At 44.1% G+C, this 15225-nt stretch overlaps 1 protein-coding gene across 1 annotated transcript in view; it reads right to left on the bottom strand.

The window, feature by feature from the left end:
* THOC5 (THO complex subunit 5) overlaps positions 1–13939 on the bottom strand; it is a 40488-nt gene extending 26549 nt beyond the window's left edge. Inside the window, exons 1-4 of the mRNA XM_068110076.2 lie at positions 13762–13939; positions 6164–6307; positions 2082–2192; positions 1793–1890 (exon numbers count right to left, since the gene is read on the bottom strand). Coding sequence (XP_067966177.1) covers positions 1793–1890; positions 2082–2192; positions 6164–6307; positions 13762–13887 — 479 coding nt within the window. The 5' untranslated portion in view covers positions 13888–13939. The remainder of the gene's footprint in view (positions 1–1792; positions 1891–2081; positions 2193–6163; positions 6308–13761) is intronic.
* Between the last annotated feature and the right edge of the window lie 1286 nt (positions 13940–15225).

Raw genomic sequence — 15225 nt, 5'->3', positions numbered from 1 at the left:
GGGAGCGAGACATGGGTAATGAACGCAGAGCAGCAACGAAGGCTGGAAAGGGTGGAAATGCGAATGGTTCGGTGGATGTGCGGAGTATCGTTGAGAGCATATATGAATGAATGATCGTTTTAAGGCCATTTTCCACGCTAGAGCAGGGGTTAGCCTTGCAGGCCCCATGACAATCATGGTTCCCTGTTTGAGGCAATGTTTTTAAGGCCGGATGCCCTTCCTGACGCCAACCCTTGGTCGCCTCTTACGATGCGCACTGCGCAGGGATACGGTGTACCTATTCTAAACCGGGGTACACACCGGGATCATTCATCCCAGCAAGCTGGTACTCAATTTGCCGACCTCGGAAGGATGACAGGCTGAGTCAACCCCCCTGGCGTTAATTCAGCGATCGACCGGGATTCGAACCCAGGATCCTCGGATCCTAAGCCAGCACCCTAACCGCTAAGCCAACACCAGGGATATAAATCGTGGAGTATCGTTGAGAGAGAGGAAGACAAATGGTGAATTGCGAAAAATGATGGGAATAGAGCCTGTGATTGATGCTGTGAAGAGGAACAGGTTGAGATGGTTTGGTCATGTGTTGAGGAAGGATGAAAGTGACTGGTTGAGAAGAGTGATGGAAATGAATGTAGAAGGAAGTAGAGGACGGGGAAGACCGAGAAAGACTTGGCTAAAGATGGTGGAAGAAGAAATGCGGGCAAGGGGGTTAACAAGGGGAGATGCAGAAAATAGGGCAAGATGGGGAAGATTGTCATGGGGACCACAAGGCTAACCCCAGCTCTAGCAGGGAAAATGACCTTAAAATGCATGTTGTTGTTGTTGTATATGTATGCTTTTGACTAGGCCAAACAGAAGTAATGGAGGAGTTGTGAGTAAATTTGGATGATGATTCTGATGTATCATATGTAGTCTTACAGAGCGTCGGTGCTGCCGAAGCTATTTATTGGCAAGGGTTATACTGGGTGGTTTGCCATTGCCTTCCCAGCAATAATCAGGGCAGCAATTAGTAATTTTGTCATGGTGCCGTCGATGGCTCGCCTACTGTTCACGAAGGACACCGTGGGATCTTTAATGTCCAACAACCAATGCCGGCAGAGGGGACGCCCAGTTTACCATCCATCCGAGGCATGGCACACACATTGATGAGTCACCCTGCCTATGAAACACCGGGATAACAGTTTATAGTTGGGTCGAGATTAGAACCTAGACTACACATCGTAGAGGCGATTGCGCATGAAAGCAACAAATTTTGCATGAATGTATTGAAATTCTTCTTCTTTAAAATTGGAATATTATCCTTATGACACAAGCATTCAGAAACGAGAACGGCACTTGGTGGAGCACATACCTCTGCCAGGCCGAACAGTTTACGTTTTGTATCCCACTGATGGACCGGATCTGAACCAAAATCGAATCGGCTAGTTATTGTCACATACCCAACTCATCCATAAAGTTTTGTCAAACCCCCTCCACAACTTCTTCAATATAAGATGCCATATATCGTTTTTGTCCCCATCTCTCAATTGTGAACAATGACTTTTAAAATTATAGTATCCTGATCTTCACAAAAACTTAATCATTTTTTTCCTTGTCATACATCCAACCTGTCCACCGAGTTTCGTCTGGCTCTGTCAACAACCTTTTTAAATATCCTGTTCATAGACAGACAACAGACAGACAGGGAGTGGTGAAAACTTAACTTCCACCCACCTTTGGTGGCAGAGGCCACAAAAGGAGAAGGGCTCGTCATATTTTCATTCCATCTATCACACCTTCTCTATGTCATTACCTGAATTCAAGGCACCGTGATATCTCTCGCTGCAGATGCAATTGCTCATACAACAGGTTTTGTAGAGCTAAATATTTGATGTCTCCCCGCAGCTTTGCCTGCACACAAAGATACGCAATCAGCGCTATGTAGCATGTAGCACGAACCAACAATGCAATTTAGCTTGAGTTTATTCTTTATCGAAAGGAAATAATTAACTGTGACACATTGGTGACAAACAGCAATGCAACTGATGACAAAATTCAGTACAACCACATAACCACAATAAATACAACCACAAGCTCAGTACTTCGTGGGTGTTGTCTCGAGCATTCTTGCACCGTGTGTGAGCTATTCGATTCAACTTCTTAAGTGTTGTGAAGAGCACACATGCTTGAGCCTTTCTTTCCTCAACTGCCGCCTGCAGGAACAGCAATAAGTTAATGAAGGAATGTGAATAAATAATAATAATAATAATAATAATAAACCATCAACCACCTATAAAGGCCGTGCACCTTATAACTTTTCTCACCACCAGCTAATAAATGTTTTGTTTGGAGACAAGCAAAGGCTTTCGATTCCTCAGAGAATATATGGATTTGCAGTGCAATGACTACCTTCAATCCTGGATTAGACAGCAAAAACTATTTGAGGGTTGTTTCAAAGTGCTTGTTGCGTAATACACTTGGAATGTCTTTTAACCCTGAGAGATCCCACACACTCTCTCCCTTTCTCTCAATTGCCAAAATGGCAGTACCACAAACCCCCTCCCCCCCCAATCTACTTTCTCAATAACCCTCTCAAAGAGGTTGCAGTCACCCAAACTCTTGGGTCTCACTCTCAGCCATGATCACTCTTGGGAAAGCCACATTTCAAAGTTGGCCTCCAAAGCCAGACGCCGACTCGGCAACGCCGTGAAAGTCCTTCCTTGGCACACCTGAAACATATACACCTAAAAGGCTTTCATCCAAAGCTTGATGGAATAAAGATCTCCCATCTCTACCGCCTCTGACATCAACTCATCCTGGGAATTCTTCCAAAGTAAACTGCTCTCTCTCATGCACAGATTTATCCCATCTCGTCTTCAGTTGTCATACCCTTCCTCCCGTCCATGGTACACGGGATCTTGTGGTGAGGCTATTGCCCAGAAACAACTTGCTTTCGTCTCCTGGAAAGCAAATCGAACAGAAGGAAATCTCATTTCCTTTCACAAAGCTCGAAACAAGTGTGTGTCCACCCTCAGGAGAGCCAGGAAACAATATCTCTCCGTTCTCAGGACAGAACTCTCTTATCTGTCTCCCTCTTCCAAATCCTGGTGGCATCTGGTCAAATCTGTTTCTGGTGTTTGTTCCCCCTCCATACCCTCCCTCACCTCAAACGGCCACACGGCTGACTCCGCGCGTGAAAAAGCTGAATGACTCAACTCTGTGTTTGCCTCTAAATCTTGTGTCCCAAACCCATCCCTCTCTGTACCCACCGTACCCAGTCGTACCCAGCTGCTCCTGGACTCTGTCCTTTCCTCCTGACAAGGTGGAAAAGTTTCTGTCAACCCTCGACTCTGATTCTGCAACTGGACCTGACGGCATCAGCCCACGGGTCCTAAAATCTTGTTCTTCCGCTCTTTCACTCCCTCTCTCTGTTCTCTTCACACTCTCTTTTGCTCAAGGTCATCTGCCATCTGCTTGGAAATCTGCCAACATCACCGCTTTGCACAAAAAAGGTGCAAAAACAGATCCTAGCAACTACAGACCAATCAGCCTTCTCTCAATTATCAGCAAAGTCATGGAATCCATCATTGCTTCAGATATGAAATCTTTCCTCTTCTCCAATGGCTTGATCTCTGATCATCAATTTGGTTTCAGACCTGGTCACTCTACTCTGGACATGCTGCTACTGCTTTCTCAGCAATGGATGGAGGTCCTCAATGCCAAACAGGAAATTAGAGCTGTCTCCCTTGACATATCACGTGCCTTCGATACGGTCTGGCACCCCGCTCTGCTCACCAAACTCTCCTCTGTTGGTATCCATGGAAATCTCCACGCATGGCTGGCGGACGTCCTCTCGAGTCGCAGTCAACGTGTGGCCCTGAATGGGTTTCTCTCATCTCCTCTTCCTGTTCAGGCTGGAGTTCCCCAAGGCAGTGTTCTGGGCCCTGTGCTTTTTCTGGTCTTCATCAATGATCTCTCCCCGCTTGGCTAACCCCGGCTCTAGCAGGGAAAATGGCCTTTTAAAATGCATGTTGTTGTTGTTGTTGTTGTTGTATCAATGATCTCTCCGACTCTCTTGAAAATCCTCTCTATCTCTTTGCTGATGACACTACTCTCTGTCGCTCCATTCTTCATCCCTCAGATCGGCAGTCTGCAGCCTCCTCACTCTCTGCAGACCTGGACAAAATCACAGACTGGGCAAACAAGTGGAACATGTCTTTCAATCCTGACAAATCTCACACTCTTACGATGTCTCTCCGAAAAGACCGACTGGACAACCCTCCCATCTACTTTCTGAATAATCCTCTCCAAGAAGTTCTGTCACTCAAACTTTTGGGTCTCACTATCTGCCATGATCTTTCCTGCGAAAACCACATTTCAAATCTGGCCTCCAAAGCCAGTCGCCGACTGGGCATCCTCCGTCGTGCGAAGTCCTTCCTTGGCACACCTGAGCTCCTCACCACGTACAAGGCTTTCATCCGCAGCTCAATGGAATACTGCTCTCCCCTCTGGGCTGGTGCTCCTGCCTCACACCTGGCTCGTCTTCACGCTGTTGAAAGCAAAGCATTCAGAATCATTGGAATCTCCCGCGATGAAGCAAACTCCAAGGGCCTCTCACTCACTCACCGCAGGCAGGTTGGTGGTCTTTCCGTCTTCTACCGACTCCTCTCTGGCCTTGCCCCCCCCCCCCCCAGCTCTCTCTGGGCTCTGTCCCGCAAATATTCCTACAGGTCGCACAAGATCTGCCTGCAACCCTCTTATGGTTAAACTGCCAAAATCAAGACTCTCTGCTCACCTTCACTCCTTCATTCCCCTTTTCTCCCGCCTCTGGAACAAACTCCCTCACTCTATTCAATCCCACTCCACCCTCCAGGTCTTTAAAACAGCTGTTCACCACCATCTCTTATCTTCCCCCATCCAAAACCTTGATCTTTTCTATCCCCGATAATTTCACCCCAATTCCACTTTTTGAAATACCAACCTCTGTCCTGGAAGTCCTTGGTGTCCTTGTGTTTTATACTTCTCCAACCCCCCCCCCCCCCTTCCCACACCTCTTCCCCCCAAACATCTCCCTGCTCTTAAATGTTGTGTGCTCTCAAGTGTGTGTGTGCTTCCCATTCTCTTGTCTTCCGCTCCCTCTTTTTATATATTTTGTTTGTCTGGTTGATTTGTTTGTGAAGTAAATGTCAGCTCTTTCACGAGCCTCGATTCAGTATACAAAAAAAAAAAAATCTCCCCTCTGGGCTGGCTCCCCTGCTTCACACCTTGCTCAGCTTGATGCCGTAGAATCCAAAGCTTTCAAGATCATTGGAATATCTTGTGTCTGAAGCTGAGTCTATTGGTCTCTCACTTTGCCATTGCAGACAGGTCTGTGGTCTCTGTCTTCTTCTGTCTCCTTTATGGTCTTGAACCCTCTCTGCTTTCCGTGTTTTGTCCCCCCCACCCCCTCTAGGTATCTGCAGGATGCAAGCGCTCCACCAGCAACCCCACGCAGTCCCACCAACAACCCCTTCTGATGAAACTGCCTAAATCCAGGATTACTGCTCACCTCTACTCATTTGTTCCTTTTTTCCCACCTGAGGAATGAACTTCCACACTCGTCAATCTCATTCCTCCCTCCAGGTCTTCAATACAGCTGTTCAACACCATCTCAGACCACCCCCCCCCCACCCCCCCATCCACAGCCATGATCTTTTATACACCTGTTAAACAACACCCATCCCTCTCTCCCCCACCCCACCCATCCCCCTCTCCTCACAAAATTTTGCTTCTGCATCCATCTTCTCCACCCCTTGTGTTCTCCCCAAACCCTCATTGTTGCCTGCATCCCTTGTTCATCCGTCTCTTGTCTATTTTCTCCCTCCGCCCTGCAGTTGGAACTTCCCCCTTATCCTGCTGTTCCTTTTGTTATGTTGCGGCCTGATCCATTCTGTGTTCTGGCTCTTCATCGAGCCTAAACTCTACATCCAAAAAAAAAAAAAAAAACCAAGTCAGCGCACTTCTGGCTTCGTGGTGATTAACTAAAAAAAAAACACCTTTAGAGGCCATTTTCGTGGTGATTAACTAACAGTTTAAATTCTAACTAACTACCGTAAAAGGTATTTGTCAACTCAAAATGTTTGCATGTGAGAAAGCGGTGCATGGATTGGGGCAAAATGCAGATTAAAAGCGAGATCATTCATACATTGTTACTCAGGCCGCTGGTTTTCAGGGTGTGAATGTCCGACATGACAGCAGCAAGTTGACGGGAGGCAGAAGAAAAGAGCTCAGCGTCTTTTTCTGGATTTCTTGCAATGCTTTCTGTCTCCTCATTGTACCCAAATGTATGCTGGGTGGTTAGATGAGTGGGTGGGGTAGAGAAATAAAATGAATCATGAATGGAACCATCACCAGCAACTCCAGCATCCATGAGTTCTCCCAGTAAACCACTTCTGGTTAAACTTACAAAATCCAGGCTAACTGTACACAAACTCCATGCAAACTCCAAACACTTTCCAGAGGGCATTCTTTCCCTTCCAATTTCCCTCCAGGGCTTAAACCAGACAGTGCACCGCCTCCCCATGGCATCCTCCATCCTGACGTACAATCTTTATTACCTCCATTACGCTTTCATAACTCAACCCTCTTACTGGTTGGTTTCAGTGTTCTTCCCCTTTCTCTTCTCTCTCTCTCTCTCCCCCCCCTCCACCACACCCTGGTAATCTAATTCCGTTGTTGGTCGTGACATATTCTTGTTAGGACCACCACCCCATTCTCAATTAACCTTGCTCTTCCATGAGCCACTCTTGTAGAGGAAAAAAAACCTCAATTATTATTTAAAATAACATTTAAGAAATGCTAAACGAAACTTACAAAAACCAGAAGGGATAGAGTGGAAGGGAAAAGGGAGTAGAAATAGACAAGGAGAGAGCGAGAAGTGGAAAGAGACAGGACAGAGGGGTAAAGAGAGAGGAGCAGAGGGGTAAGGGGAAGAGAGGAGCAGAAGGGGGAAAAGAAAGGGGAAGAAGAGGGAAGTATAGATGGGCAGAAGGGGGAAAGAGAGGAGAAGAAGAGGGAAAGAGAGAGGAGCAGAGAGAAGAAAGAGAGAGGGCAAGAGAGGGGCAGAGGGAAGAAAGATGGAGGGGTATAGAGGGAAAATAGGGAGGGCCAAGAGGGGAAAGCAAGAGGGGCAGAGAGGAGAAAAGGCAATTGGGGGGGGGGAGGGGGGAAGAGAGAGAGGTGAGAGGTGCGAGAGGAGGTAAAACGAAGGGTGAAAGGGAGGAAATGTTTGGGCAAGAGGGAGGAAATGGAAAGGGCGAAAGGGAGGAAAGGGTTGGACAAGAGGGAGGGAATGGAGAGGGCGAAAGGGAGGAAAGGGTTGGGCAAGAGGGAGGAAATGGAAAGGACGAAAGGGAGGAAATGGTTGGAGAAGAGGGAGGAAATGGAAAGGCAAAAAGAGAGGAAAGGGTTGGTCAAGAGGGAGGAAATGGCTCTGGAACACCACATTGATATTACAGCACTCAGAAGGAAATATCGAAATACCAGATGTAAAGATATGGCATAGGATCTTCCAGGGAGACACAGTCTTTCCCCCCTTCTGTTCTGTCTGGCTCCGGATGCACTAAGTAACCTCATTAATGAACAAGGACACAGATTCACCCCAACAACCAATACACGAACATCCAAAGAAATAGGAAAGGTGTGGAAAATGGACACATCTACTATACATGGATGTTTTAAAGCTCTTCTCGCCAAATGACAAAAAATTGACAGAACAACTAAAACTACTAAAACAGTTTTCTGAGGACATTCAAATGGAATTTGAACTAGACAAGTGCACCAAGTGTACATTTGTACATGGTAAACCAACAAAAACAGACAACATAAAAATTGCCCTTGAAACACCAACACAGGAGTTAGAAAACAAAGCATCACACAAATACCTCGGAGTAGAAGAGGGCCACCAAATTTGTCACCAACAAATGCGCAAAACAGTCGCCAAAGAATACCTGCATAGAACAAAGCTGATCCAGAAAACATACCATTCCCCAAGAAACAAAATCAAAGCCATAAACCAGCTCGCAGTACCAGTGTTCCAATATATCTGCGGAATAATAAACTGGCCCCAATCAGAAAGGAACAAGTTAGACATCAAAACAAGAAAACTCCTTACAATCCACAAAATGTTTTACAAAAACCAGTGCATCTCCAGAATGTACCTGCCAAGACAAGAGGGAGGGAGCGGCCTGATGGAACTCAACCAAGTGCACAGAGCGACGAGTGTTGGACTAGCTGAGCATGTGAAATGCTCAACAGACTATCAGATGCAATTTGTAAACAAACATGAACACAATAAACCCGAAAAAGTATCCCTAACTCACCTTGCAAATAATTTCCAAAAACAGGTGTGAATAGAAGATGCCACACAGGAAAATTAAAACAACAAATACAGATTCAACAATTGCAAAAAAGACAAAAGAAATATATAAAAAGAAATATCAAGAAATACACCAACAACTGGGAGAATGACAAAAGAGCAGGAAAATACAAAAAAGAATTGGACAGAGTGGGGATAGACAAAGGAGGCTCCTTGGGGAATGGCTAAGAAGAGATCAGCTCAACTGGGACAGCAAACTAATCATAATAAATCCCAAAGATCAAGGACACTGCATTAATGGATATAAAAAGATGGCGGGGCTGAGCCAGACAGATAAGTGTAAATTATACAAGACAGAAACAGAAAATACTAGTCACCTGCTCTCGGGATGCAAAAAACTATCAGAACAACTTTACACACAACGACACAACAAAGTATGCAAAGTGATTCATTGGCATATCTGCAAAAATTGAAACATCCCAGTTCCAGAAAACTCATTGAAATACGAATCAAGGACAATCATTGAAAATGAGGACGTCATGCTCACATACGACCTGATGATTCCATCGAGCGTGAACATAAAAAACAAAGCATTGCGTCCGGATATTGTACTCGGGAACAAAAAGGAAAACACAGCATTGATTATTGAAATATCAGTACCCAGCGATTTTGACCGGAACAAATCAAGAAAATGACCAAATACCAGGACCTCAAAAATGAGATCGAAATCTTGGAAGCTGAAGAGCATCTTGTACCAGTGATAATAGGAGCAACAGGAATGATGAAGAAGAACCTCACTGAGATTTTAAAAACCATCCCCGGGAATATTACCACAAATGCACTACAACTGGAGGCAATCCGGGGTTCGGTGGCGATCCTGAAAAGAGCCCTTGGAACAAAACTCTGAAAAAGTGGAACAGCTTGGTACATGAACCATGATCCCTTAATGAAGAGGAGGTGGACACTTTTGGTCCTGGGAGAACTCCGTTCCACCTCCTGAAACTGGGGATAACAACCAACAACCAAAACAAAACAAAACAAAACAAAACAAAACAAAACAAACAAACAAACAAACAAACAAACAAACAAACAAACAAATAAAACTCACCCACAGGGTGAACCGTATCTTGCCTTGACAAATTGACCGCAAAGTGACCTTGACCTTCAAAATTTTGTGTGCTAAAGGGTATCTCTAAAAGACTCTGATATGCGAACTTACAAGAGTTTCCAGAAGGGAACTGTGCTCTACAGAGTGACCTAAACAATGCGAACTAAAGCAATACAATATACATGAAAAGTGCAGTTTTTTCGTCATAACGCCGTCAAATGACGTCACATTGTCAAACTAGTTATATGTTTGGAAAGCACTCAACAAGGGCTTCAATTTGAGGTACTACTCGATATGGTAACTGAAACTTGAAAATTTTACCTTTTGGTCAAAATTGAATGACCTTCAAAATGACCTTGAAGGTCAAGGCCGATCGACACCAAAAACTAATCAACTGAGCGCCATACCACACCCTATATACCCACCAAGTTTGGAGATCATAAGATCAAAGTTACTCAAAAAATAAGGGTTTCGTAATTTGACCTTGGGGGTCAATAATTTTCGACCTCCAGCGCTAACCATGAAGGTCAAGGCCGATCGCCACCAAAAACTAATCAGCTGAGCGCCGGACCATATACTAGATTCCCATGAAGTTTGGAGACGATCCGATCAAAGTTACTCAAAAAATAAGGGTTTCGTCGACCTCCATGATTGACCACAAAGTGACCTTGACCTTTGACCTTGACCTTCAAAATTTTGTGTGCTGAAGGGTATCTCTATAGGACTCTGATATGCGAAGTTACAGGAGTTTCCAATAATAACTGTGGTCTGCAGAGTGATCTAAACGTGAAAAAAAATGATTAACCACAAACAAAAAAACAAAAAAACAAAAAAACAAACAAAAAAACAAACATACAAGCTGACTAATACATCTTGCAAAAACTTCGTTTTGGCAAGATAAAAAACAAACATACAAGCTGACTAATACATCTTGCAAAAACTTCGTTTTGGCAAGATAATAAAAACATATGTCACCCACAGGGTGAACCGTATCTTGCCAAAATGTGAACATGAGTGACTTGCTTCAGGTCACACTGAGGTGAACAGAACTGCTATCCACTAGAAGCGACTCTTTGAGGAATGTCTGCCCACGAGATATTGAAAGATTTTGATGAGAACTGAGGAAATAATTGTTTCATGAAAATTCCGTTTTTTCGTCATGACGTCATCAAATGACGTCATAGCGTCAAACTGTTTACAGATCTGGGAAGCACTCATCAAGGGCATTCATATGAGGTATTACTCGATATGGTACCTACGATTTCAAAATTTGACCTTGGGGTCAATAATTTTCGACCTCCAGCGCTAACCATGAAGGTCAAGGCCGATCGCCACCAAAAACTAATCAGCTGAGCGCCGGACCATATACTAGATTCCCATGAAGTTTGGAGACGATCCGATCAAAGTTACTCAAAAAATAAGGATTTCAACATTTGACCTTGGGGTCAATAATTTTCGACCTCCAGCGCTAACCATGAAGGTCAAGGCCGATCGCCACCAAAAACTAATCAGCTGAGCGCCGGACCATATACTAGATTCCCATGAAGTTTGGAGACGATCCGATCAAAGTTACTCAAAAAATAAGGGTTTCGTCGACCTCCATGATTGACCACAAAGTGACCTTGACCTTTGACCTTGACCTTCAAAATTTTGTGTGCTGAAGGGTATCTCTATAGGACTCTGATATGCGAAGTTACATGCGAAGATATGCGAAGATATGGTACCTACGATTTCAACATTTGACCTTGGGGTCAATAATTTTCGACCTCCAGCGCTAACCATGAAGGTCAAGGCCGATCGCCACCAAAAACTAATCAGCTGAGCGCCGGACCATATACTAGATTCCCATGAAGTTTGGAGACGATCCGATCAAAGTTACTCAAAAAATAAGGGTTTCAACATTTGACCTTGGGGTCAATAATTTTCGACCTCCAGCGCTAACCATGAAGGTCAAGGCCGATAGCCACCAAAAACTAATCAGCTGAGCGCCGGACCATATACTAGATTCCCATGAAGTTTGGAGACGATCCGATCAAAGTTACTCAAAAAATAAGGGTTTCGTCGACCTCCATGATTGACCACAAAGTGACCTTGACCTTTGACCTTGACCTTCAAAATTTTGTGTGCTGAAGGGTATCTCTATAGGACTCTGATATGCGAAGTTACAGGAGTTTCCAATAATAACTGTGGTCTACAGAGTGATCTAAACGTGGAAAAAAAATGATTAACCACAAACAAAAAAACAAAAAAACAAAAAAACAAACAAAAAAACAAACATACAAGCTGACTAATACATCTTGCAAAAACTTCGTTTTGGCAAGATAACAAACACACACACACACACACACACACACACACACACACACACACACACACACACACACACACACACACACACACACACACACACACACACACACACACACACGGTTCTAAATGGTTCTACTGCCAGGAAGAAAGGATCTGGCAGGACTAGAGCCACTACAAGTAAAGATGACAGGCGACTGAAATTCTTAGTTCTCCAGGAAAGAAAGAAAAACCTATGGAAACTGTCAGGGGAGTTCAGAACTGCTGCAAACAAGAGTTTCCAGGACCATCACAAGAAGGTTGACTGATGCCGATTTTGCCTCAAGCAGATGTGCTGAGAAGCCTCTATTAGGCTCCATAAAAAAGTATTATCTTATAACCCCCGCGCACATCACTTTTGGTAGAATTCCGATTTTTTTTTCCCCGATCATCTTTTCGGTCTTTTTTTTTCTCGAAAAGTGGACTTTTTTTTCTTCGAAAAACGGACTTTTTTTCTCGAAAAGCAGACTTTTTTTCTCGAAAAGTGGACTTTTTTTCTCGAAAAACGGACTTTTTTTCTCGAAAAGCAGACTTTTTTTCTCGAAAAGTGGACTTTTTTTCTCGAAAAACGGACTTTTTTTCTCGAAAAGCAGACTTTTTTTCTCGAAAAGCGGACGATTCCTTCCGAATAACGAACGATTCCTTTCGCGCTCCGGAAGTTATCGGATCGATAGTTTTTACTTTATGCGCATGCGCAGTTACCACAATGACTGTTCGATCCTTTGTGTGCAAAAAAAACCAAAAAAAAAAACCACCCTCCCTCATCACTTCTCCAGCCTGGATAGGGTGATAAGATAATACCTTTTTTATGGGGCCTTATCCGAGAAAAACATTCAGGACAGATTGCACTTTTTGGCCAAATATGGGAACCGTCATTCAGACTGGTTTCAGAGTTCTTCGGAGTGATTTATCAAGGTTTCAGCTTTGCAGTGACGCCCCAGAACGTTGCCTTCGCAGATCTGGTGAGAGATTCAACCATGAATGCATTTCAACAACTGTGAATCATGGAGTGGAATCGTGGTCTGGGGTGCATTTTCATCTGCTGGTGTTGGTGAGCTGATAAGGTGTGAACAGACAATTACTGCCAAGGAATACCAGAAAATATTAGAGAAAGGATGACTGCCCAGCCTCTAAAAGTTATTCCCTGGAGAGAAAAGCAAATAAATCATTTTTCAACAAGATAACGCCCCTCCTTGCCCATGCTGCAGAAGCCACCAAAAAGTGGTTGGAGAAAAAGTCCCTGAAACTTATGTTCTGACCTGGTCAGAGTCCCAATTTGAACCCCATGGAAAATCTTTGGGCCGATATTCAGCACAAAGTTATTGCAAGGAAATTTGCAAATTCCGATCAACTTTGGGGAGCTGTCAAACATGAATGGGACAATATTGACATTTCTCGGTGCAAGAAGCTTTGCGAAAGTTTGACCAAAAGACTGGATTATTTAAAGGAAGCAAATGGACGAGCTATTCCATACTGATTTGTAGTGATTTCTGCATGTTCTGGTGTTTTTAATGTATGGTAAAATAGTTATGCCAAAGAATGTAAAAAAACTGACGGCTCATCTTTTTACCCCAAAACGTTTTTGAAAATGTAGCAAATATAGTCATGATATGGGCGTGGTCTAGCTACTGACGTCACCCCAAAGAACGAATCATTTGGTCATGACCTTTGTTAAAATGTGTAATACACAGGGTAACTTAAACTTGTGAAAGCTTGCTTCGAACTGGTGGAGAAAAACCGATGACAACAATTAACAAAGCATTTCTGCGCTACGAACCAGTAAATCCAGCACTACATAGTATACGAGTTAATTATCGGTGCGTAAGCTTTAACGTGTGGAAAGTGTACATTTCATGTTCTTTCATCCATAGGCCTTTCATGAACCTGCCCCCACTGGATTGATTTACCATTCGGAATTCGTACTCAGCTCGTGCCCTTCCACCGGTTACCAAACTGACAAGTTCTCTCCTACCTTGATCCGCACCGGTACCGGTTCCACTTCAACTTTTGCGATTTTCGCGCCTTCAGACCGCTCCGCAGCGACTCGCGTCACCGTTTCAACTTTATGACTTCTTCCTTTGCGCCGTTTATCCGCCATTGCTCATGTGCATACGCGCGCGCTCCGACAGCATCACTTCCGCTTTGAGAGATTCTGCAGCTTCTACTTCCGTTGCTGTTAGTTTATTATAACTCCCTCCGACAGCATATGGGAAGGCTTGTTTTTGTTGTTTATTATAACTCCCTCCGACAGCATATGGGAAGGCTTGTTGTTGTTGTTTATTATAACTCCCTCCGACAGCATATGGGAAGGCTTGTTGTTGTTGTTTATTATAACTCCCTCCTACAGCATATGGGGAAGGCTTGTTGTTGTTGTTTATTATAACTCCCTCCTACAGCATATTGGAAGGCTTGTTGTTGTTGTTTATTAGAACTCCCCCTACAGCATATGGGAAGGCTTGTTGTTGTTGTTTATTATAACTCCCTCCGACAGCATATGGGAAGGCTTGTTGTTGTTGTTTATTATAACTCCCTCCGACAGCATATGGGAAGGCTTGTTGTTGTTGTTTATTATAACTCCCTCCGACAGCATATGGGAAGGCTTGTTGTTGTTGTTTATTATAACTCCCTCCGACAGCATATGGGAAGGCTTGTTGTTGTTGTTTATTATAACTCCCTCCGACAGCATATGGGAAGGCTTGTTGTTGTTGTTTATTATAACTCCCTCCTACAGCATATGGGGAAGGCTTGTTGTTGTTGTTTATTATAACTCCCTCCTACAGCATATTGGAAGGCTTGTTGTTGTTGTTTATTAGAACTCCCCCTACAGCATATGGGAAGGCTTGTTGTTGTTGTTTATTACTAGGGCATGCCCGTACTATATATAAGCTAGGACGTGCCCGTACGTGGGTGCCCGTTCCTTGCCAAAAAAAAAAAAAAAAAAAATTTGTGTAGGGGTGTGTGTGTGTAAACATCCTAGGGCGTGCCCGTACGTGGGTGCAAAAAAACATGCGTGCAAACAACAACAAAAAAAAACTTTGAAACCACGTGGCAGTAACGACCACAGAACCCCCCCCCCCCTCTATTTACATGAATGGTTTGGTCCATTCGCAACGACCACAGAACCCCCCCCCTCTATTTACATGCAATGGTTTGGTCCATTCGCAACGCCAAAGCGAACGGCGAACGGCTAAATCGCCATAGCTCGGTAAGTACTTGTCCGATTAATTTCAAACCTTGAAAAGGCACATCCTCGGGTCCCCAGCAATATACCTGGCAAGTTTAAAGTATATCGGACCCGTGGTTGTCGAGAAACAGCGGTCACAGACAAACAAACAAACGTACAAACGTACAAACGTACAAATGAAAAATCGGTCAGAGACCGAGGACTTGCCGGAGTGTACTTTTTTATCGGCCATTTAGAACAAATATGGCGGCT

This window comes from Myxine glutinosa, chromosome 3 (genome assembly GCF_964187855.1).
Source record: "Myxine glutinosa chromosome 3, kmMyxGlut1.1, whole genome shotgun sequence".
Classification (NCBI taxonomy): Eukaryota; Metazoa; Chordata; class Myxini; order Myxiniformes; family Myxinidae; genus Myxine; species Myxine glutinosa.
This window is presented reverse-complemented; position numbering and strand designations above follow the sequence as displayed.